Below are 24525 nucleotides of genomic sequence, written 5' to 3'. Positions count from 1 at the left end.
AGTGCTTGTATGCCTTGTGGTCCAAGATGTTTAAGGTGTATGTTGCTTATGTTTTCTGGGCCACAGGCAGATGAGTGCTTAAAGCTGCTATTATGTGCTACATCTGGCTGTAAGTGAAAGGTGCGAAGTCTGTGTCTGTGGGGAACTGTCTCTTGCGTTGGATGACACGTCGGTTGTCGTGGTTGGGGTTTAGTTGGCTGACATGTGACAAGTGATTGATGAGAGTGTTTGCTTGTTGTTTGTTTGAGGGTATGGTATCTGTTGTTGTGATGGCAGCTTGTGATTGTGTAGTGCTGCTGTTGGAGAGTGTGATGCTGCTTAGTTTTTTGTAGAGTTTACTGGTGTTTGTTTTTTGATCAAGTGTTTGGAGATAATTATTCCAATTTAGTTCTTGCTGCTCGGATATTTTATATTTTATTTCAGTGTCGAGTGCTTGTATTTGTTGTAAGATGTCTTGTGTATGGGGTGTTGGTAATTGTTGTAGTGTGTCACCTTGACTGATGAGGCCTTGAATTTCTGGTGTGAAGTTGGATTGTGTCTTTTTCAGTTGCCTTTAGGGATGTGTCTTATGTCTACATTTTGAAGTATTGTATTGAAAGTGTGCATCAGTGTTGATGTTCATGATGGGTGTACTGTTTAATGTTTCAAAGTGTTTTTCTGTTCCAGTTGTGAATTCCTCCCAGTTGGCTTTCTTATAATTAGTGTATGTGTGTCTGTTGTCAACTGGTGTGATTCTGGTTTTGGTAGTGATGATATCGGAAGGTGGTCAGAGCCACGGGGGTTGACCACTTTCCACGATGTTGTGGGGGCAAGGTTTGGGGAGCAAAATATGATGTCTGGGGATGATGGGAGGAAGAGGGCTTGGTGTGGGATATAGATATGTTGATGGAGATTGTTGAGTATGAAAAGATTATCTGTTTGGGATTGTAGCACCAGCCCTCTGTCTGTGTCAGGGTTGTTGACATGCCAGGCTGACACCTTGGCATTGAAATCACCACCCAGGATGATGTTGGGTATGTTAGTGATGTGGTGTATTTGAGAATAGTTGTGTGGTACTGTGGGGGATGATTGGAGGGAAATGTATGTATTAGCGATTGTTATGCATGAGTGGTTGCCAGTGCGTATTTTAATTGATTATTTATGTTGAGGTGTCATGTGGGGGGAGGAGTGATTTTGAGTGTGCACTAGTATCTGAAAAGTTGATGGATTGGTGTACCAGGCTGATGAGTCCACTGCCAACGCTCTCAGCCTTTTCTTGTCTGATGATGGTGAAGTTATGAAATGTGGGTGTTTTTTGTGTTCTTCATAGTTTTGTTTCTTGTAAGATGGCAGTGTGTATGTTTTCTGGTTTAATGAATTGTGTAAGTTCTTGTTTTTTGGTGTTTATACCATCTATATTTATTTGATGAATGTTTATGTTGTGTGTACGATGTGTCATGGGTGCTGCAGCTCATGGGGGAGGTGGGGGTGTGGGTGGAGGGGAAGAGGTAGAAGAAGGTTGTGATAGAGATAAGGGTTGGGTTGGATTAGATGGGGTGGAATGGGAAGGGTTGGGGGATTGGATGGTGAGGGAAGGATCGGTGGGTTAGGCTCAGAAGGTGTGTAGGAAGTAGGATAGGGGCCAGTGGAGGGGTTAGGGGGTAGGGGGAAGGAGCATAAAGAGCAGTTTCAGGTGTTTGTGAAATGTTCTCTGGATGCAAATGTTGTACAGATGAAATGGGTCCAGTTCTTTCAAGAATTGCACTGAACTGAACCCTTTGTCAATCAACTCAAAGTGGTGGGTTTTGAGAATGTTGGATATATGTATTTGTTGGTGGGTCCTGGATTGCTGTCAGTGTAGCTGGGTTGAAGAAGTCTGTGAGAAATGACTGCCGGAAAGTAATTTCTCGGCGAAGAAAAAACAATGTTGTTTTGTGTGTGTGTTGTGTTGGGAGATGTGGTACTTGCCCAGGTGACCAAAGCCACTCCCTTGTTCTTGGGCCCCGTGAGCGGCTGGGGCGGTTTGCGAAGGTTTGGCCCCCATGAGGTCCTCCTTCTCCACTTTGACAACCTCTGGAGGGTGGACCCACAACAAAGACACCACTGCTTCAGGTCTGCCACTTGTTTATCATGGCACTTGGAGCCCTCTCACGTGACTTCGGAAATGGATTCCCTTGGGAGATGTTGTATGTCAGTGATTTAGTGTTGATTGCAGAGAGTGAAAAAGGAGGCGGAGGAGAAATGTATGAACTAGAGAGATGGTATGGGGCACAAGGGCTTAGGAGTAAATGCAGATAAAACAAAAGTGATGGTATCTAGGGCTGGTGGAGGCACTGTCAAAGAAGAAGGAGAGTGGCCATGTGCAATTTTCCACAAGGGCATGGGAAGTAATTCCATCTTGTGCAGTGTCTGTGATAAGTGGTTGCATAAGAGATGCAGTGGTATTAGAGGTAGCCTGAGAGATAATGCTGATTTCATATGTGCAGCGTTTCGGGGAGAGCAGGTGGAGATTGTCAGGCTTGAAAGGATTGAACATGCTGGTGAGTCTCTTGAGCTTGTGAAAGAGTTTTATTATCTGGGGGACATTTTATGTGCAGAAGGTGGGGCTGAAGTGATGAGTGGTCGGAAGAAGCTCAGGGAGCTGTTGCCTCTCCATGCACTGAGAGGACTCTCCCTCTGTGCTAAGGGATCTTTGTATGCAGCATGTGTTAGGAGTGTAACACTGTATGTTAGTGAGACCTGGGCAGTAGAGGAAAAGGATGTTCGTAGGGTCAAACGTACAGAAATGACAGTGATTAGGTGGATGTGCCATGCGTCCCTGAGTGTGAGGCTTGGGGGGGGGGGGGCTAGGTTTACAGTGGAAGAGTTGAGGAGTAGAATGGGACTGGAGTGTATTGGTGTTGTGATGAGGAGAGGTACATTGTGGTGGTGTGGGCATATGGAGAGGATGGAGAATGATAATTGGGTGCAGAAAATGAGAACTTTTAATATTAGGGGTAGGATTGCAAGACGTAGACTGAAAAAGACCTGGGACGAGGTCATTGAGTGTTACCTCAAGGATAAGGGACTGAATGGGGAGGCTGCCAGAGATCGAGCAGCTTGGCGAGCTGCCATAAGGTGACCTAGACCGATGCATGCAAGCATGCTGGGACCCTCAAAATTGAAACAAAACAAAACATTTTGTATATACAGTACAGTACAGTACCCTCGCGTCCAACATGTTAATATTGTCATGCATGGGTCCCGTGTTGGACCAAAAACATGTTGGACAAACAACAGAGCTTATGGGGAAAATTGAATTATGTCAGCAACCCTAGGAAAAGTCACCCTAAATACCTACCATATACCTTTACATATATTGGTGCTACTGTAATTATAATAAATGGTGCTGTACTATGAATGATAACTAACCTTTTAGGATAGTGTTGGTGGGCCTGCTGGGAATGGAAGGTGGTATCCAAGGCTGTAGGTATTCCTTCTGGGTCCCCGGAGGATGGCTGTTGGTGTCATTAGCGGGTAATGGCTGTTGCTCCTCCTCAACCTCTCTCATAAATCCTGCGAAATCACACTCAGAAACACTATCCTCATCCACATCCATGGAAAGTCCTGCTTCTGCCTGTCCTAGCATTCTGTAAGCCTTCACTGCTGCCAGGATCTTGTCTTAGTTTTCTATTATGGTCCTCACGCTGGCTTCATTCACGTCGTAGGCCTTGGCGATGTCCACTTTCCTCTCCCTTTCCTTCTTCCTCTCGATGATTTCTAGCTTCGTGGCCTGAGGGAGGTGCTGCCGCTTCTTGGGGTTCTCAGAAGGCTTCCTAGGCATCATGAGCAGGATAAAATGCAGTTGCAATGGCAGAAAATGCAGCGAGAAAAAAGCACCTTCCAATGCGAATTATGCGACTGAGTGGCACTGTGGCGGGAGAAATTTAACCCACCGCGTCCCGGAGACGTGAATTCACGTCCTCACATGATGTGCAATCATATCCCGGAGACGTGAATTAACACGGCAACATTGCAAGGTCCCTAATTTGCACAATTTTCAATTTTCGCGAGTGATTTCGCGAGTGATTTTTGGCATGTATACACGGGACACCTTCCTCTATTCCTCTACAAGATGCCAAGCAGGAACAATGCCTTACACCACATAACCTCTCCCTCCCCCCTGCACGCCATTTTCTCGGCAATTCACCTGTTACCAGTGACCTGGCCAATAAAGACATTCAGGGCCAGAGTGATTCCCCAATCGATGACAAGGACAAAGTTTACATAGCATTAGAGGAAGAAACAGTCAGAAATGATGATCAGGTAATGTGGGAAAAAAAGGTCATGAATGGTGATGAGTTAGTGAGTGAAACAATGCTTATAATGCCTATATTACTGTTTGAAAACCAATATACTCTTGTACTACATATAAATTCGTACCAAGTAAATAAATAAATACTGTTTATGAGTGGATAAAATAGTTACCCTCCCATAGAACTCGTTTTCTTTGGTGCCAGCCTGTTAGAAAACCTAGTCAGGTAAGGAGGTACTCGTACCTAGATCAAGTATTTTAAACTTCAGGTGAGCGATTTCTCTATGAATTTTCGATGTTTCTCACCAAAAGCGGATGTTTGAGCCAAAAAAAAAAAAAGGTCCAAAAATGTCAGAACTGGGGCGTACCACTGCCCAGAAAACGTCGGGATGGGGCGGGTTAAACAAAACATCACGTGAGAGCAGAAGCATTTTTGATTGAGTGACATCACGATCACATCACGATAGCGGGTGGGGGAGGCAACTTGATCAGAAGTTTTGATTGGCTGTCAGCATCACGGGAACGTCCAGTATGACCGTGTTGGACCAGGGGTGATCGTGCTAGAGGTGAACTCTGCTGATTTCGTCCACTTCTTGGAGCTCCGTGCATGTTATGCTAATGCACCCATGTTACAGTAATTAAATTGTATTAAATCGTACTAATTTTTGCTCTCCGTGCTGGACGCGAATCGTCCTGGACAAATGCGTGTTGGACGCGAGGGTACTGTATATACACTCAACCCCCTGCTATCACGCGTTCAGCTATCACGCTTATCTGCTATCACGCACACATCAAATGCACAACCATACATGCTATCACACACCCCAAGACCGCTATCACTCGTCGAGTTTGAAGACAGGCTAAGCGAAACTTATTCACACGGCACTTCATACGAGGTTTGCAGAGGATACGATGGTTAATTGGAACGGTAATGTGGTAAAATTCCCGATTATAGCACGGGCATTTGGAATGCATCTGAACTGATTCCTGCCGAGGACACGACGGGCAAAACAGTGACCAAAACCCATTTGGCTTGAAAGAATACAGGTAACTCGCACGGAACACGATCTCACAGAACGCGCTCGCAATTATACACGGTAAGGGCTGGGATACATATAAGACAACGTAAGATTAAAAAACCATTATGAAAACTACAAATTTAACGCAGGAGAGGCCTTTGAAAGATCAAATCCTCGAACGTCACCGCAGCGCGCGGTTTGTTTTGATTACGTGACGATCTAGGCGGGAAATTATTCAGTGAGTGAGACATTCCTGAGTACAGTAGCACAGTATTTGTAAGTTAAATATTTACAGTACTGCACTGTTCTGGTAAGTTTATGTGCAACTTAAAGTACTATTAAATAACGTTAAAGCAAGAAATAAAGTCTTATAACCAGTTTACCTGATAGGCGTCAGAATATTACCTTTTTTATTTGTTCGTTTTTTCCACAGTGCTGTTCAGTATTTGTAAGTTAAATATTTACTGTTCTCATATGTACTGTACTTGTAAGCACTTAAATAAAGTTAATCATTAAATAAAGGCTTGTAACCAGATAACCCGAATTATATGAAATGAGTTATTTAAGAGGAGCCTGTGGAGTCACATGGAGAGACAGGCTGACGAATGAGGATATAAAGGAGCGTTGTGGTGTTGATGTGGATGTGATAGGAAGCGTTATGAGGAACACACTGAGGTGGTTTGGCCATGTGGAGAGGATGGAGGGTGAAAGACTGACGAAGAGAGTGTATGTGAGTGAGGTGGAGGGGGAAAGAGGGAGGGGGAGGCCGAGGATGAGATGGAGAGATGGGGTGGAGAGGTGTATGAGAGAGGGGGGTGTGAGTTGGGAGCAGGGGAGTGAAATGGCGAGGGACAGGGCGACTTGGAGGCGATTTGTTTGTGGCCACCCCAAACGGGATTGAGGCGTCTGGCAATAGATAGATAGATAGATATGATTACCCATGATCGGCGTCGGAATATTGCCTTTTTTGTTTGTTCGTTAAACTCTTACTGTACTGCTTTTCTGCAGTACTGTATTTGTAAGTTAAATATTTACTGTTCTGGTATGTACTTGTAAGCAATTAAAGCATTAAATAAAGCCTTGTAACCAGTTAACCTGATTTATATGAGTACCCATGATCGGCGTCGGAATATTGCCTTTTTTTTGTTTGTTCGTTAAAGACTTATAATAAGAGAAAAATACATTTTTGTCTTGGTATCTTTACCTATTTGCTCAGGTTTGCTGTAATGGTTTGCAACTTGTAGAAAACTGTGAAAACTTTCGAGAAGTGAACGAAAATCTGGGACATGACCTTGACTTCACCGTCTCGTATCATCTGTCAGTTCACCACCGGCTATCGTGATGAGTGGATGTACGATTTTTTCGCTCGTGGCCATGCCTAACCACACATAGTTACACCCATTGTCTCGACCCAGACAGAAAGTACAACCTTTTTCCTCCCTTGCAAAACACAAACAACCACCCTGTTTACGAGACAGCAATATATATTGCGAAAATAACAAGGTAAAATGATAAAAGATGAACGTAAAATGATAGAGAAAGATGAACATGTTATGACGGAAGAAATACGTTTTCCCTGTCTGTAAACGTATTTCTTTCTGCTTTGTATCTGTATTCGTAATAATTAGACTTATTGTTAGTTCTGAAACTGCATTACGATTCTATTTTTAGCCATTCTCGTGGTGTGGGAACTGGAAGTTGTGACACAACTTCCTTATTGCTAATCGGACTGACCCTCCACTTTATTCTCCCGTGGCAGAGTCTAGCCTTGGAGGACGTGCAGTTTTCTCATTTAGGACTGAAAATTCAACTCTTTCGCTCCCTTTTCCAAGCATGGGCACAATGATAACGTAAAAAACAACTCAAAACTACCATAAACATATATCAAAAAGGTGAAAATGTATTCATAACATTTTTTTTTTTTTCCAGCCATTCCTAACAGATTATGTACTGAAATCATTCGATATCACAGTACTGCATTTCTAAGTTAAATATGTACTGTTCTGGTATGTACTTGTAAGTTAAAGCACTGGTACCAGTTAACCTAATTTATATGATTACCTATGATCGGCGTCGGAATGTTTCCTTGTGTTTACGTACAGTATTTGTGTGTTGAAGTTTTGCTCAGGAGTACTGTATTTGTGAGTTATAACATTAAATAAACCTTCTAACCACTTAAAGCGCTTTCTAGTGACAGATAACAGCAAAACAACACATTTGGGGGGTCTAGGGAGCAAAATACGGAGTAGTTTAAATATACTGTACGCGATTTCGCACCTAACACGGCACGGTAGGAACGAAACCCACGTGTTCCGTGCGAGTTACCTGTATATCGTACTACAGGATTGAAATTTAGCCTAACACTGAATACTTATTAATATTGTATTTTAGAATAAATACCAATCATTTTGAAACCCTTATAAAGAGTTAATATTTCTTATGCCGAAAAAACTGTGATGTCGATAACGTAATCACGTGTTTACAACTGAGATGGGGCTCTGACAATAGTGTGAGGAACGTGTGTGATAGCGTCCAAGTTTTGTTCCACTTAAATGTTCCTCAGCCATTCTTGATATAAGGTACCATGTGATACCCCCTTTAGCTGTGGACACTAAAGAAATGGAGACAGCCAAAGAGATCTGGCGGCAACTAAGCCACTCCCAAGCCTCGGAACCCATCAGACCACCCAAGCCGTAATCCTTATAAAAGTTTGATGGCCTTTTATGTTGTTTATTTATTCATTATACTGTTATTATTAATATAATAATGCTTTATTTCATGTTAGAGGAGAGATTGGCAGGAAATCGTAGGCATAAAGTGGTTAAAAGTTAGAAAAATGGGCCACTGAAAAATCAATTAGAAATTTTCCCATTGATTGTTCAGTTCAGCTATCGCATATTCAGCTATCACGCGCATTTCCTGTGACCAATTAGGCGCGATAGCAGGGGGTTGAGTGTATATATGGGTATTTTCCAGGGGGATTTTGTCCTCAGAAGTTGTTGTGCATGGGAGAATATTTTCTAGGGGAATTTATTCCTCAGAGGTTGTTGTGCATGGGAGAATATTTTCTGGGGGAATTTTGTCCTTTGGGGGATATTGTCCATCAGAGGATATTGTCCACAAATTGAGTCTTGGCTGTTTTGTCAGAAAATGTCTTCATTTTCATGGGTTGATTTCATAGTTGCCTTCATGAGCCATTAGTGTAGGACAAGATTCCGTCTGTGGGGTGACTTATTTTCATTTTGTTAAAAAGAGACATTGTCATTTACTTTTCTTTCCAAACAGAAACAAATACTGTAAATGTGTGTTCATTCATTGAAGTCCAGTTTGAAAAAAATCACCTTATGATCATGCAATGTCCTACCACCCAGTGTGTACATCCGCTGTGACTGTTAGCCTTTCATTTTATTTTGTGCATGAAAGGTCATTGAAACACTGTTGCTGTCACCAAATAACAGCACAGGTGCTTAACAAATAATGCAGTGTGTGATTTTAAGAGAAGTGATACTGTATCTTTATGTGTGGGATGATCGTTCAGGCCCTCCAACTGTCCCCCAGCCATGGGAAAGTTGGGGGAGGACCTTGGTGACAACTTGTACTGGCATAGAACAAACTTCAGATGGGTGGCAGAGTTTTTATTTTTTTGGGCTTTGCAGTCAAGGTCACTCACCCTAATCCTATTGAACCCATGTTATATTGATCTCATTACGTGACAATTCATCATGCAATAGGTCTTCACTTGATGCAACCCTATCACATAACAAGGCTGGACTGTGCACTGTATGTTTTCACTTTCTGCTAGGATTATCTCCTCCATAATAAAGGTAGATCCTTCTCTCTTTCCTCATTGTGGTAGTGGGATGCATATTGCTGTCCCTCTCCATGCATAGGTATATACTGCACCTTCTTAACATTTTATGATAGGGTGTAACGGGCAGGGAGTCATCGCCTGACCAAATATGGTTCCCATATCATCCCTTGGATGCGAATCAGTGTTAAGGCTTCAAGATTTTGTAGGTTCATTTATACTGTCATCCCATCAACAGCTGATATGAAGCTTGAGGAAACCAGGCTAGCCAACTACGAATACATAAACTGTGGCAGAGGTCTCATAATGTTTCACGTGTTTTACCCAATCTTGGGACAAAACTGCGACACAACCTTTGTCTTTGATTTTACACATCCATGTTAAGTATTGATATGGTTTGTGTATTTACTTGGGTATGAGGAATGTATCATTTGCAGATTATGAGGGCATACTGTAATAAAAGTAATTACCTTTTCAGCAGCTGTTTGATCAGTTAAGTACTGTTATACTAAAAGTGTCATGTAAAGAGAACTGGATAATGATATCACCAGTATTTTAAATCAGTGCTTATCTGCTTGTCAGTTGATAGGTTAAATTGAGATGCATTTTAAAATCCTCCATTCACCAAAATTAGACAACCAGGGTGAGACTGACAAGGAGAGTGTATGTGAGTGAGGTGGAGGTGGGGAGAGGGAGGGGGAGGCCGAGGATGAGATGGAGGGATGGGGTGGAGAGGTATATGAGAGAGAGGGGTGTGAGTTGGGAGCAGGGCAGTGAAATGGTGGGGGACGGAGCGACGTGGAGACGATTTGTTTGTGGCCACCCCATACGGGATTGAGGCGTCTGGCAATAGATAGATAGATAGATAGATAGAAAAGCACCCAACTGGAGTATCAGAATCAAACAGAAAATGTCACTTTACAGAAAGATCTCACTTTACTGAAATGAATTGTGTGTTTAGCCACTTCATAAAAATGGAATTTTACTCTGTTATCAGAAAAATACAGTTCATTCATAATACACTCTCCCCAAACTCTTATGCTGTTCATCACAATACTACACATTTATTGTATATTCACAGATACAAAATCCTTCATCATACCTCAGGACTCTGGAAGAAAGCAGGTAAAGTTGTCAGATAACTGCAGTCCATCACATGCACATCAAAGTTTATGAGGGCCAGAACAGCTGCAACAACTTATAATCATGTTGCTGATGGTTTACCATACATGCTTCCCATAACCCATGCTAATTATGTACATCATATTCGTACCACATTACACTCTCACCATATTGTTTATATGTGGTAAAGGTAACTTGTTATACAGTGATCCCTTGGTTATAGCAAGTCTGCACTTTAGTCATTATACCGCATTTTTCGGCTAAAAAATGTTATGACACTTCTGTGTTGGTTTCTGCCAACAATGATGGTGCAGTGTTTGTGGTTTCTGATGGTTCTGAGGGATTCAAAGATGAGGCCCTACTCGAGGAGTTAATCCCAGGTGGTGGAGACAGCTAACTCTCCATTCCCTAGCCACAGAATCTCGTACCCCATAACCTCAAGCTCATCTCAGGTCTCTCAGTGGTATGTTTTTTTCATGCTTGTACTCTTTTCATTCCTTTCTGTTAACTTAACTATACCCATATGTATTTATTTTGTGGATCTAAATTGTCATACAATGGAAAACTTCGACTTGCACTTGGCTGTATCTGGTACCATTTATGATAAATTCCATAGGTTGTGTGTTTACGCAAGTCCATAATGATGCACCATGTTCCCTACCAGTTAGTCATGGTAACTAAGGGTTCACTTTATTTTCTATCACTTCAGTTAAAAAAAAATATATCAAGGTAACTCAAAACACTTTCCGTCTGCAGATCAACAAGTATGCATTCTCAGGGGGCAAGGACACCATTGAAGAGCACAGGGCTCTTGGGGGTGACTGTGAGGTAGATGTTTCATACATGTACCTCACTTTTTTCATGGAAGATGACACACGCCTTGAAGAAATTCGCCGAGAGTACTCAGCAGGCAACATGCTCACAGGGGAGCTGAAAGCTGAACTTATCAAGGTATCAGTATTATAGAGATAATTAGCTAGTGAATTGCACTTTATAAACCTGTTATTAGATTATTTATTATGAACTTTGCAGAAGTGAGTTTATGTATCAGGGGGGTGATTCCTCACATAAGCAGTGGTTTACTGCTCTTTTAGGAAAAAATGCCATGAAATTTGACTGAATTAACCTCCTGAACACTAAGTCAGGAGTCTGAAGGAAGGGAAACTTTAAGACCCAGAGCAAGAGATCATCATAAATCCTCTAATCCATCATGTGACTTTCTTTTGTATGGCAGCTGATGGCATAACCTTAAGCCTCATATTATTTTTGCTTTCTCTACAGAAATACAAGCCATCTCCTCCTGTAATATCCCTTCCCACTGTATCAAGGGGGCATTCTTCTTTTTGAGGGGTGATTAAAAAAATAAAAGTATGTTATTGTAAATGTGGCATCCCTACGTGTCAAGTGGGGTTGGTGGAGGATTAGTGCCCCTCTCTGTAAAACAAATAACTCTAAGCCCTTGGCCACCACGTTTGGGATACATGGCATCTGGCAATGAATGAATGAAAATGAACAATAAGAATGTATTCTTACTCAGATTAACCCATGGCATTTGGCATATATTTCTGCCGATCCTTCTCCGAGGCAGACGTTTCAGAGAAAATCATCTTTTTTTAAATCTTAATATCTCAGTTAATACTTAACCAAAAATAAAAATTAAGTGTCATGATACTCACCAATCCCTCGACTTCAAGCTGATGGCCTCAAATTGTCCGTGAAGTGTGTTTAGTCAGAGAGAGAGTGGGGTTGGGGCAATTTTTTTTGTTTTTTTGCCCATGTCCGTATATGTGGCTGAGGTGCAGTGGCACAGCTGAGGCATATACAAGCCTTCCACAATATTGACACTTCCAGAAGACTGCAATCAACCACAAATACCATTTCCATTTAGGTTTTTCAGAAGTGTGGCATGAGTGCAGCTGTTAGTGCGATTATTATATCAACGATCTTGAGGCAGGCTAGCTCATCTCACCAACAGCAGCATATGCCTTCTCGCCTCACCACCATGCCATCATGCCTCCACCAGCAACACACACACACACACACACACACACACACACACACACACACACACACACACACACACACACACACACACACACACACACACACACACACACACACACACACACACACACACACACACACACACACACACACACACACACACACACACACACACACACACACACACACACACACACACACACACACACACACACACACACACACACACACACACACACACACACACACACACACACACACACACACACACACACACACACACACACACACACACACACACACACACACACACACACACACACACACACACACACACACACACACACACACACACACACACACACACACACACACACACACACACACACACACACACACACACACACACACACACACACACACACACACACACACACACACACACACACACACACACACACACACACACACACACACACACACACACACACACTTTTCAAGAAATCCTTGAGTCAAGGGAAACTACCTGATATTTGGAAAAAAGCAAATATAGTCCCCTTATTCAAGAAAGGAAATAGACAAAATCCTCTCATCTACCGACCAGTATCACTGACCAGTGTTGTAAGCAAGGTATTAGAAAAACTTATAAGAAAAGCTTGGGTAAATCATCTAGAAGAACACAGTATGATAACAGAAAGACAGTTTGGTTTCAGAAAAGGAAAATCATGTGTTACTAATCTGTTGAGCTACTATGACAGAGTAACAAACACAATACAGGAAAGGGAAGGATGGGTGGACAGTATCTATTTAGATTTCAAGAAAGCTTTTGACACAGTACCACACCAAAGACTTTTATGGAAACTGTACCATCAAGGAGGAATTCGAGGCAAACTGTTTTGTTGGATGCAAGACTTTCTCATAAAAAGAGAAATGAGGACAGTACTAAGAGGAAACTACTCATCATGGAAAGAAGTGACTAGTGGAGTACCACAGGGTTCGGTGCTGGCACCAATCATGTTTTTAGTGTACATAAATGATATAAACAGTAACACTGGAAATGAGAGCTATCTGAATATGTTTGCAGATGATGCAAAAATACAAAGGAGAATTACTAGCACAGACTCTTGTAGGGAGCTACAAGAAGAATTAAATAAACTTCATGAATGGAGTAGTACATGGAATTCAATGTGGACAAGTGTCATGTAATCAAGTTTGGTAAAAGTGGAAAAAGACCTGATTGGGATTATAAGTTAGGAAATAAAACCCTATACACATCAGAAAGTGAGAAAGACCTAGGTGTGATTATCAATAACAGACTATCTCCGGCTGACCACATCAGCGAGAAGGTACGGAACATGTATACACTGCTTGCAAATATGAGAATAGCATTCACATACATAAATGAAGACATGCTAAGAAGGATAATAACATCATTCATTAGACCAACCCTGGAATATGCATCAGTAGTCTGGAGTCCTCATCTCAAAAAGCATATAGACAAGATTGAAAAAGTTCAAAGGGCCGCTACAAGATGGATACCAAGCTTAAGGGACCTAAGCTACGAAGAAAGACTAAATAAACTGAATCTACCAGCACTACAGGAGAGAAGGAAAAGAGGTGACATGATAATGCTATATAAGTGCATATCAGGAAAGGAGAAAATAGATATAAATGATTACTTAACATATGGAGAAGCATCAGCAAGAGGACACTGCAAAAAACTGCATAAGAAGAGAGGTAATAAAGACGTAAGGAAATTCAGTTTCCCAAACAGAGCAATTGATCAATGGAATGCACTACCGAATGAAATAGTGTGTGCCAAAACAATTCACAAATTTAAGGATATGTACGATAAATATGGTTTAAGACACGTGACAGTACGAGCTTGACTCATTCCTGTAAAGATACAATTAGGTAAGAACAATTAGGTAAGAACACACACACACACACACACACACACACACACACAGGTCGCCAACAGAGACAGAGCTGTTCCTGGATCGTGGGGAAATAATTGCTGAATCAGCGGTGAAAAGGAGACCAGCCTATTGTGATTATGCGAATGAGTGCGTGAGTGGTGGTCCCATTGGACAATAGTTAAAAAAAAAAATGCAGGTTTCGGTCATAAAGAGAGGGACAGGGCTTGGTTTACAACTGGTGAGGGGGAATTTGCGGGCGTCTCAGAAGATGATGTGGGAAATGGAAGTACTAAGCTGAATCAAACAAAAGTAGCAGGAGTAGAGAAAACAGCAGAGAGGAGTGTCCAGGAGTTAAAAAAGGTATGGACAGTAATTAGAGAGTTGCAGGAATGGACCTTAGATTAGGAGAAAGAGATCAGAGTTCTTCAGAATAAACTGGAAAAAGTTTGCACCTGCAGTGAGGAACAAGAAAGAGAAGTCACAGAATTAAAAGTGAGTAACGAATATGCCTCAAATGAAATAAAACAGCTCAAGAGGGAAGAAGAAAGGGACAGGAGGAAAAGTAAACTAGATGAGTATGAATCCAAATCAAGGGTGCAAGATGAGCATATTAAGGAAATCAAGGAGCAACACAAGTGATGGAACAAAATTCAGGTGGAAGGAAATGTAAATTTGAAAGAGATTATAGAACAACAAAGCAAGGAAAAGGTGAAGGAAGTGGTTAAGGTACTGAGAAGTAGAGAATCTTTAGTCAGGGATGTAGCAGATAAGAAATAATGTGTAATGATTTTAGGAGTAAAAGGAAAATGTATGACAGTAAGATCAGAAAGAGAAAGAGAAGAACTGAGTAAGGTTAAAGAAATTATATCAGTAGTTATGGAGGGTAACAACGAAGCTCGAGAAGAGATTGAAGTGTTTAGGTTAGGAAAGTACGAGCAAGGAGGGGCAAGGCCATTGAAGGTAAAGATTAAGTCCCAGGTAATGGTAAACAAAATTATCAATAGGACATGGAAATTATCAGACAAAGAGGGATTAAAAAATGTTTGGATAAGGAGAGATGCATATAAGGAAGAAAGAGCTAAAATAAAGGAGTTAGTAAAGGAAGCAAAGTTAGAAAATGAACAGAGAACGGAGGAAGAGAAGACAGTGTTTTATTGGAGAATTATGGATCAGAAATTCAGGAAGTGGTATTGACAGAGAGAAGGAGAGAAGAGGGTATAAAAAACAACAACAAAAGTTTGAAAGTGGTATATACTAATATTGATGGTTTAATATCGGCAAGGTTTTTAGAAATAAACGATTTCTTGAGGGTACATGAACCTGATGTTGTGTGCTTTGTAGAAACCAAGTTAAGAGAAGATATTGATCATATGGGAGATGGTAAATACAAACTGTGGAGAAGAGACAGAAAAGAAAAAGCAGGAGGAGGAGTGATGATAGCAGTGTAGAACAACATAAATGTAGATACTGTGGAAATGGGAGAGGGGAGGGCTGAAGTGATAAATATGAAATTAGAAACTGGAGAGAATGGCAAGAGAAATATGGCATTAGTGTACATTCCCCCTAATACAAGAGCATGGAATGATGATGAATACCAGGAGATGTTGTCAGACATGGATAGTTGTCTACAGAAAGTGATTGAGAAAAGCAACAATATAATTTTAATGGATGACTTTAATTGTAAAGAGGTGAACTGGGAGGAATGGGCCTCAGGAGGCGGTGAAGATTCGTGGGGCACTTTATTGTTAAATATAACAATGAATAATGTGATGACACAGTGGGTCAATGAAGAGACACGATTCGGAGGTGAGGACACACCAGCAAGATTAGATTTACTGTTAACAAAAGAACTTGACGTAAATGAATTTTTGAAATATCTGTGTCCTGTAGGAAAAAGTGATCATGTGGTCATTGAGTTTCAGATAATAGGGAACGTGGTGCCAAGAGACGAGCTTTATAGGCAGGGAAGATACAACTTTAGGAAAACAAACATTACGGGATTGAGAAAATATTTCGAAAATGTGGATTGGAGAAAATTCAGAGAAACGAGAGATAAAGAGGAAATGGGAAATCTTTCAAGACCTCTATAATTTGGGAGTGGAAAATATGTGCCAAGAGTAAGGGGGAAAGAAAACAGGAAAAAGAAGTGGTTTAATAGAAGGTGTATGATAGCAAAAAAAAAGAGAGGGACACGGTGTGGAACAACAAAGGAAGAATATAAAAGAACTAGAAATGAATATACAAGAATACATAGAGAGGAAGAAAGGAACTTTGAAAAAGATATAATAGACAAATGTAAGGATGAACCCAAACTGTTTTATAGATTTGTCAATGGCAAATTGAAACAAAAGGAAGGAATCACCAAACTGAAAGTAGAAGGAGAGGTCTATAAAGATGTGGCAATGCAAGCTGAAATAATGAACAAATGTTTCCAATTGGTTTTCACTAATGAAAAGGAGTTTGTGGAAAGGGGGGGAGAGACTAGAAATGTAATGATAAAAGATGTAAAAGTAAAAGTACAGGAAGTGTATAAATTACTGGAAACTCAAGATGTAAGAAAAGCCCCAGGACCAGATGGAATCTCTAATTGGACACTGAAGGAATGCAGAGAACAACTGGCAGATAAGATTCACAGTTTAATTGTGTGTTCTCTGGAAGAGAGGAAAGTGCCTCAAGAATGGAAGAGGGCAAATGTGGTACCAATTTATAAGGAAGAAAACAGGGAAGAACCCCTGAATTATAGACCAGTGTCCCTAGCCAGCATGGTCACAAAATTGTGTGAGAGAATCCTGAAAGATAGATGGATAAAATATCTGGAAGAGATTAATATTTTGGCTGAAAGTCAGTTTGGATTCAAAAGCGGAAGGCCTTGTGTTTTCAGTTCGTTAAGCTTTTACTCAAGAGCGATTGATGTGGTACAGGAGAGAGACAGTTGGGTGGATTAAGTGTATATAGGTTTGGAGAAGGCCTTTGACATGGTACCTTATAAGAGATTAATGTGGAAACTAGAGCATATAGGAGGACTGAAGGGAAACCTGGAATGGATGGGATACTTTCTGAAAGACAGACAAATGAGAACAGTACAGTAAAAGTCCTATTATTCGGCAGCTGATTATTCGGTAGATCCGACATTTCGGCAGTTTTGAGAAATAGTCCCCTTTACGAAAATCTTTGATTGTTCGGCAGATGTCTGGAATAATCTCGGCAGTCAAGGAAATGTTATCTGTGACTCGTAGGCCTAGTTTCGTTACACTTCTGTTATGTTCACTATAATCAGGTATAGTACTGTATTGATTACAATATTGCACAGTATCATACAGTACAGTAACCATCCCCCCAAATTAGCGAGAGTTACATTCCAAGCCCCCTCGCTAATTCTTGAAATTCACTTAATCTTGACAACTTCCTGAAAATGACATTTACCGCTAATTGCATAGCCCATGAACCACTGATACTGTAATGCATTACCCATAAATAACTGTTGCTTGTTAAATCAGTTTCCCCGTTGTTTTTAGCTGTACGGCTGTGACAGCTCTTGTATTTTGATTCGTCAGCATAATGTGGAAGGAACTGTCCTAAGTGTTTAACTAAACCTAACCTAACTGAGTTTAACTGTACCTAATAATTTAACCAAACCTAACCTAACCTAAAGTCAGAAAAATACGTAAAATAAACTGGGGGAATATGAATTGCTAAAGTCTTTCTGATGAAACTTAAACGTTTATTTAGCGCTCATTCTTTTGTTCGTTTTTGTGTTTATATGTGAAAGAGTATTGATGCAAAGAGTAATGTATCCCATTAACCCCTTAATAACCTCCGGCATTGAACAACCCTTTACAGTACCGATGTCAGTGATGTCAAGTTAGTGTGAGCTATAAAAAAAAAAAACTGGACAATTATGGGGTGGGAACGAAGGTCACTGGTATGTTTACACGACTCTACGCTATGATTCCAAGCAGTCAGGGGGTCACTTTATCTCTGATGTTTTTGCCCTTTTAATAGATGCACTGTAACTTTATCAATTCTTCCATGACTCATGGCAGAACATAGCATGGGTTTAGGGAACAAAATAACACATTGCTAGGTGCACCAGACGATTATCTTCACATCTTAAGGAAAAATAAATTTGATTTCAGAAGACTGGAAGAAACTTACTCTACGTACTCAAAGAAGGATTAAATTTCTTGCATTTTCTTGAGGATGTGAAGATAATCATCTGGCGCACTTAGCAATGTGTTATTTAGCTTCCTAAACCCATGCTATGATTCACTATGATTCATGGGAGAATTGAGAAAGTTACGGTTCATTTACCAAATGGGCGAAAACATCTGAGATAAAGCGACCCCCTGACTGCTTGGAATCATAGCATAGAGTCATGTAAACATACCAGTGACTTTCGTTCCCTTCCCATAATTGTTTAGTTTTTCACCCAGCTCACACTAACTCGACATCACTTACATCGGTACTGTAAAGGGTTGCTCAATGCCGGAGGTTATTAAGGAGTTAATGGAATACATTAGTGTTTGCATCAATACTCTCCCTTTCACATGTAAACAAAAAAACAAACAAAAAAATGAGTGCTAATTGTACATTCAACTTTCATCAGAAAGACCTTACCAATTCATATTCCTCCACTTTATTTTATGTAAATTTCCTACTATTTTACTTTGTTTGGAAAAAGTACTGTATACAGTACTCACTCCAAACATATTTGTAATAATATAAGTAGTGATGACAATGTTCACCAATACAAATGATGTACTGAGCTGATAGGTAATACTCCGTATCATTTCGGCCATCCAGGAAGTGTTATCTGACTTGTAGGCCTACTGTGTCATTACACTTGTTTATGTTCACTTATTTATATATGTATTTCAGATTCAGGTATAGTACTGTATTGATTACAGTATTGTACAGTATAGAGTACTCTCTCCAAACACAGTTGTAATACCATAAGTGGTGACGACAGTGTTCCCAATATATTTAAGGTATTGAGTGAGTAGGTTTTTTGATTATTCGGCAAATCCAATTTCTCGGCAGCAGCCCAGTCCCATAGATGCCAAATAATAGGGCTTTTACTGTAATAAAGGACAAGAAGTTTGGGAAGTAACAAGTGGAGTCCCACAGGGCTCGTTGTTGGTGCCAGTTATGTTCCTGACTTATGTAAATGATATGGTAGATGGAGTGACCAGTTATGCAAGTCTGTTTGCTGATGATGCAAAGATCTTGAGGAAGGTAGAGGTTGAGGAGAACTGTTAAATGCTGCAGGAGGATCTGGATAGGATACATGACTGGAGCTGGATGAAATGAAATTCAATGCAAAGAAATGTAAAATATTGGAAATTGGCAAAAGTACTAAGAGGCCATCACTGAATTATTTGATGGGTAATGAACCAGTCACAAAAGCGAGAGAAGAGAAAGATTTGGGAGTGCTGGTCCAGGATAGTTTGTCACCTGGGAAACTTATTAACAAGACAGTTAGAGAGACATATAAACTCTTGACTAACATAAGAGTAGCATTTCATTACATGGATGAGGAGATGATGAAAAAATTGATAGTGGCCATGATCCACCCCTGGTCAGAATATGCAGCAGTAGTGTGGTCCCCACACAAAAAGAAAGATATAAACAAGATTGAGAGAATACAAAGAACAGCAACCAAGATGATCCCCAGTCTGGCAGATCTCTCGTACAGAGAGAGGATGGAAAAGCTGGACTTACTGGCCGTTAGGCACACAGGAAGGCCTTGGATGCGGCAGCGGAGGAGGTAGGCCCGTTTCGCCAGAAAGTGCAGCGCCTGATCAAGGACAAGGGCCTTCTCCTTGGTCAAGTCTATAGCACTGATGAAACTGGTCTATTCTGCCGCTCCTTGCCCACCAACAACCTGGCTGAGGAAAGGGAGAAGTCTGTGCCTGGTTGGAAGTTGTCCAAACAACGTGTCTCTGTTTTGTGCTGTGCCAGTGCTAACAGGATGCACCGCCTCAAACCCGTTGTTGTTGGACGTGCAAAACAACCACGTCGTTCCTGTGGGTTGATGGATAGCCTGCCTGTTGTGTGGTACCATTCTGTGAAGGCCTGGTCTACCGCTGAGATCTTCAGAGATTGGTTCCACAGACATTTGTCAAGGTTATCCATTATCAAACAGAGGTCCTTGGTATCACTCACGACCAGGTGAAGACACTCCTGCTCCTGGACAATGCTCTCGTGCATTTGTCTGAGAAGGATTTAGTTGCTTATGATGGGCACATTAGGTGCATATTTCTGCCACCTAATATGAGTGCTCTGATTCAACCAATGGACCAGGGTGTTATCGTGGCTGCAAAGAGACTGTACCGCCGGAGGTTATGAGTGACGTGATGATGATGCTGGAGGACGAGGACACAGTTGAGGACACGTGGGGAGCAGACCTTGCAGAATCTTCGGCGTTAAGACCTGAAGTCTGCAGTGTTTAACTGGGCGAACACGTGGAAGGAAGCCTCCATGCAAACCCTCACAAGCGGTTGGTCTTGTCTCCTGCAGGGAATGGAAGCCGAGCATGACCTGAGGGGTTAGATGTGGATGATTTCTATAGACGCATTCGAACAGCAGGAGGGCAGGTGGACGTCGACAACGTGAAGGATTGGCTGGACGACAGCGGCGGCGATCCTGGTTATCAGACCATGTCCGATGAGGAAATCGCCAGTGCTGCCTCTGCAGGCATGGAAGAGGACAGCTGAACCAACAAGGACGAGGATGAAGACCCTGATTTGCATCCCTCTGCAACTCCTTCAGTCCCTCATCTCAGTGTCCTCTGTGGTTATCTAGAGGGGATACTGGAGTATGTCGAGCACCCGCACGGGGACAGGGAGATGGTGCTGCCCCGCCTCGCAGTGGAGCTGCGGGGAGTCCAGGACACTGTCATCCTCTGGCAGAATCGTCGGTCCTGTTGTCAGACCAGGATCGACTCCTTCTCCAAGCCTGCAAGCCCCACGAGTGCCAGCTCATTCTCACCACTACCACCTCATTTCCTGCCTATACCATCGGACCCACAACCAAGCATGTCGACAGCCGTTGAGTAAGTTTGCGGGTGTCTTTGAAGTCACTCGAGGTGGGTAGGCCACCATTACTGCACCATACATCACTGCTCGTCAACCAGCTCCAGCAGGTTCAGGAGGAGGAGGAGGAGGAGGAGTTATGGGACATTTGCTAGGTGCAAATGTTTGCCACTAGACCACATGGGAGGTGTGTAGGTTAAGAAGCCTGTCTGCGATGCACTGGATGTTAAGTACCCCAACCGAATGCATTTCGGCAGGTACCTTTAGGTTTCTTTCATAGTTTCCGTGGTGTTAAAATTTATTTAGGATAATTCTATGTTTGTTTTGATGTCAAAATATGCCAGAATGACCAGAAGACAGTGTCAGAATAAGGAGCTTGTACAGGCGTCAGCATAAATTCGCTGCAAATCTAGTCATGTGATGTTAGTCCCACTGTCTGGCAACAGTGTAAGGGGACTAGTTGCCACATAGACTTTTATACACTTTAATGATGTGTTTTTAGTTGCCACATAGACTTTTATACACTTTAATGATGTGTTTTGCATAAATTCGCTGCAAGTCTAGTCATGTGATGTTAGTCCCACTGTCTGGCAACAGTGTAAGGGGACTAGTTGCCACATAGACTTTTATACACTTTAATGATGTGTTTTTAAGAAGTGGTACTGGGAGAGTGCCTAGAATACAATAAAGTGTATACCGTATTGGAATAGTATAAAAAAGTGCAAGAGTTGAAAGAAGATGATTATGGAATGACATATGAGCTCAATACTTTGGTATTCCTCATTATAACTGTGTCTGAGCTCCCTTCCCCTCTCTCCCCCTTACTCCTCCTGACGTCCCCTCCACCCCTCCCTCTCCCTCTTACCCCCCACTCACATTCATGCTTCTCCACATTCTCCTCTCCCACCCTCTCTACCTTCATTCATTTATCCATGGCACTAACTTGATTGGCGTATTGCAATTCTTTCTTGACTGTTTACTAAACCCAGTCTGCCCTGTTCCCCATTGCTCCCAGTACTGCAGCTACATCAAAGGTTTATTATCGATATTCCTTCCTGTTCGAAGTGCTACAACTACATCCAGGGTTTATTGTCGATATTCCTTCCTGTTTGAATCTCATTCTCATCATACCCGTCTCCTTCCCACTCCATTTATTCCAGTTGTCTTCCTTTTCTCCATCCTTTATCACTACCATTAGCTGGGAGATATAGGAACATTTAGGTCTAGTTCTTGTGATGCATTCCTTACTGGTGTTTGAGTGAGCCTGGCAGTCGGTGGCTATTATTTCAGTAGGCAAAATTAAACAAACATTTGTGCCCATTCCTATTTCTTGCCCTCTTTCTTCCCTAGGAAAAATGTTCCCATCCTCCTCATTTTGTCACTGATTCACGAAGCAGGATCGGACCAATAATGTTTTGAACTATTGCATCACGTTTGGAGTAAAGAGTGGGAGAAAAAGATTGTGGCATGGCAAGAAATTCACAGATGTAGAGGAGCAAAAAGGTTACAGGAATAGACATGAAATAGAGAAGAGTACAGTTCATTATGTAGATTAGCGCTGTGGATAATATAAGGTAGACAGTGCAGGGAGAGAGGGGAATGGAAATGAAGGAAAGCAGGGGGAGGGGGGAAGGGGGGGAGGTTGGAGAGGGACATCGGAAGGGATATGAGGGAGAGAGCAGAAGTTTAATCATTCCACAACATTCTTCTGACGTCTTTTGCACATTTTTATTCTAATCAGATAAAAGAATATTACATTCTGGGTGATTTGTAGTACTAATTCTTACAAACACATCTTTAAAGAGTAAAAAAGCCTGAGTGGCAACTAGTTCCCCATACACTTGCCAGACAAAACGACCCATATCATACGAGCAGGCTTGCAACGAATTTGTGCTGACAACAGTACATACAATAGTGAATAGGTAGGGTGTTTTTTTTGGTGTTCACTGGTTTTTCTGCATGGTTTTCTTGGTATTTATCATTACTTTGGATATTCCTATGTGTGTTATGATGTCTAAATATGCCTGAATGACTGGAATTATTGCCAAATTAAGCATAGGTACTGTACTAAAAGGGTTGGTGGAGGGTTAGTGCCCCTCCCCGGAAAACAACTAACTAAAAAGATATACAAGAATCCTCAGACAAGGACTGACCAAACAATGTCGACCCAGGACCGGACAAAGGACTTGGTAATGGCAACATGGAATGTAAGAGGAGCGAATGATGAGGTGAAAGAGAGAGAGATTGTCCAGGTGCTTGAGGGTGCGAAAGTGGATGTATGTGGAATAACTAAAACAAAATGGAGAGGAGAAAGTGTGAGAGAATGGGAGTATGGATGGGGTATATGTGCAGGAGCAGGTGAGAATGAGAGGGCAAAGGAAGGGGTATGTATAGTTGTGAGTAAAAGATGGAAGAAGAGCATAAGACAGTATGGATCACTTGGGTCAAGGATTGTGTGGGTAAGGTTGAAAGTTGGAATACAAATGTGGGCGATTGTGTGTGTATGTGCCAACGCAAGATCGTGCTAGCAGAGTGAGAGAAGAGTTCTGGACAAATGTGGAAGTGTGCATGGAAAAGTTTGGAAGGAATGAGAGAGTGTTTTTGATCAGTGATATGAATGGTAAAGTAGGGAATGTGAAGGTGGATGGAATAGTTGGTGAGTGGGGTGTGCCTGCTGAGATAGATGAGAATGGCAGTGCGTTAGTGGACATTTGTGCTGGGAGGGGGTTCAAGTAAGATGGAGGAATAGAAGAAGGGAAAGACGAGAGGAAGGAGTAGTTGCAAGGAGAGTGGAAAGTTTACAAGAGGATGAGAAAGAGGCAGAGTATAAGAGAGAAGTGGAGGAACGATTGGGCAAATATGAATTGGAGCAGATGGGGGATGTGGAAGGTGTGTGCAGGATATTTACAGAAGAAATATGTGCAGCATGTGATGTGGTGTGTGGGAGGAAGAGAAGACGGAGGGAGGTGCAAGGAACAGCCTAGTGGACTGAAGAGATGAGACAGGCTGTGGCACAAAAGAAGAAAGCATACAATGAATGGATGAGAAATAGGGGCGTGGAAGAAGTTGGGAGGTGGAAGAGAGAGTTATATGTAGAAAGAAAGAGAGAGGCGAAAAGATTAGTAAGAGAGAGTAAGAAGAGAGTGGATGAGAAATTTGGAAGGAATTTGAGTGTAAAGTGGAGGGACTGTAAGAAAATGTTCTGGAAAGAGGTGAAGAGAGTAAGACAGGGTGGAAGTGAGGTTAGCAGGGGAGTGAAAGATAAAAATGGTAGATTACTAGTGGAGAAGGGAGAAAAAGTGAGCAGATGGAGAGAACACTTTAAGGAATTGTTGAACTTACAGGA

The 24525-nt window shown here is 41.7% G+C and overlaps 1 protein-coding gene across 2 annotated transcripts in view; it reads left to right on the top strand.

Moving 5' to 3' along the window:
* The window catches only part of TrpRS (Tryptophanyl-tRNA synthetase), a 413379-nt gene that overhangs the window by 305807 nt on the left and 83047 nt on the right, over positions 1-24525 (top strand). For both annotated transcript variants that reach the window (XM_080273391.1, XM_080273390.1), the window contains one exon: positions 10979-11173. In XM_080273391.1, the coding sequence (XP_080129517.1) occupies positions 10979-11173 (195 nt within the window). The remainder of the gene's footprint in view (positions 1-10978; positions 11174-24525) is intronic.

The sequence above is a fragment of the Coenobita brevimanus genome, chromosome 54 (genome assembly GCF_032717465.1).
Source record: "Coenobita brevimanus isolate Jiangsu-jjx chromosome 54, ASM3271746v2, whole genome shotgun sequence".
NCBI lineage: Eukaryota > Metazoa > Arthropoda > Malacostraca > Decapoda > Coenobitidae > Coenobita > Coenobita brevimanus.
The sequence above is the reverse complement of the archived record's forward strand: the minus strand, read 5'-3'. Positions and strand labels throughout refer to the sequence as shown.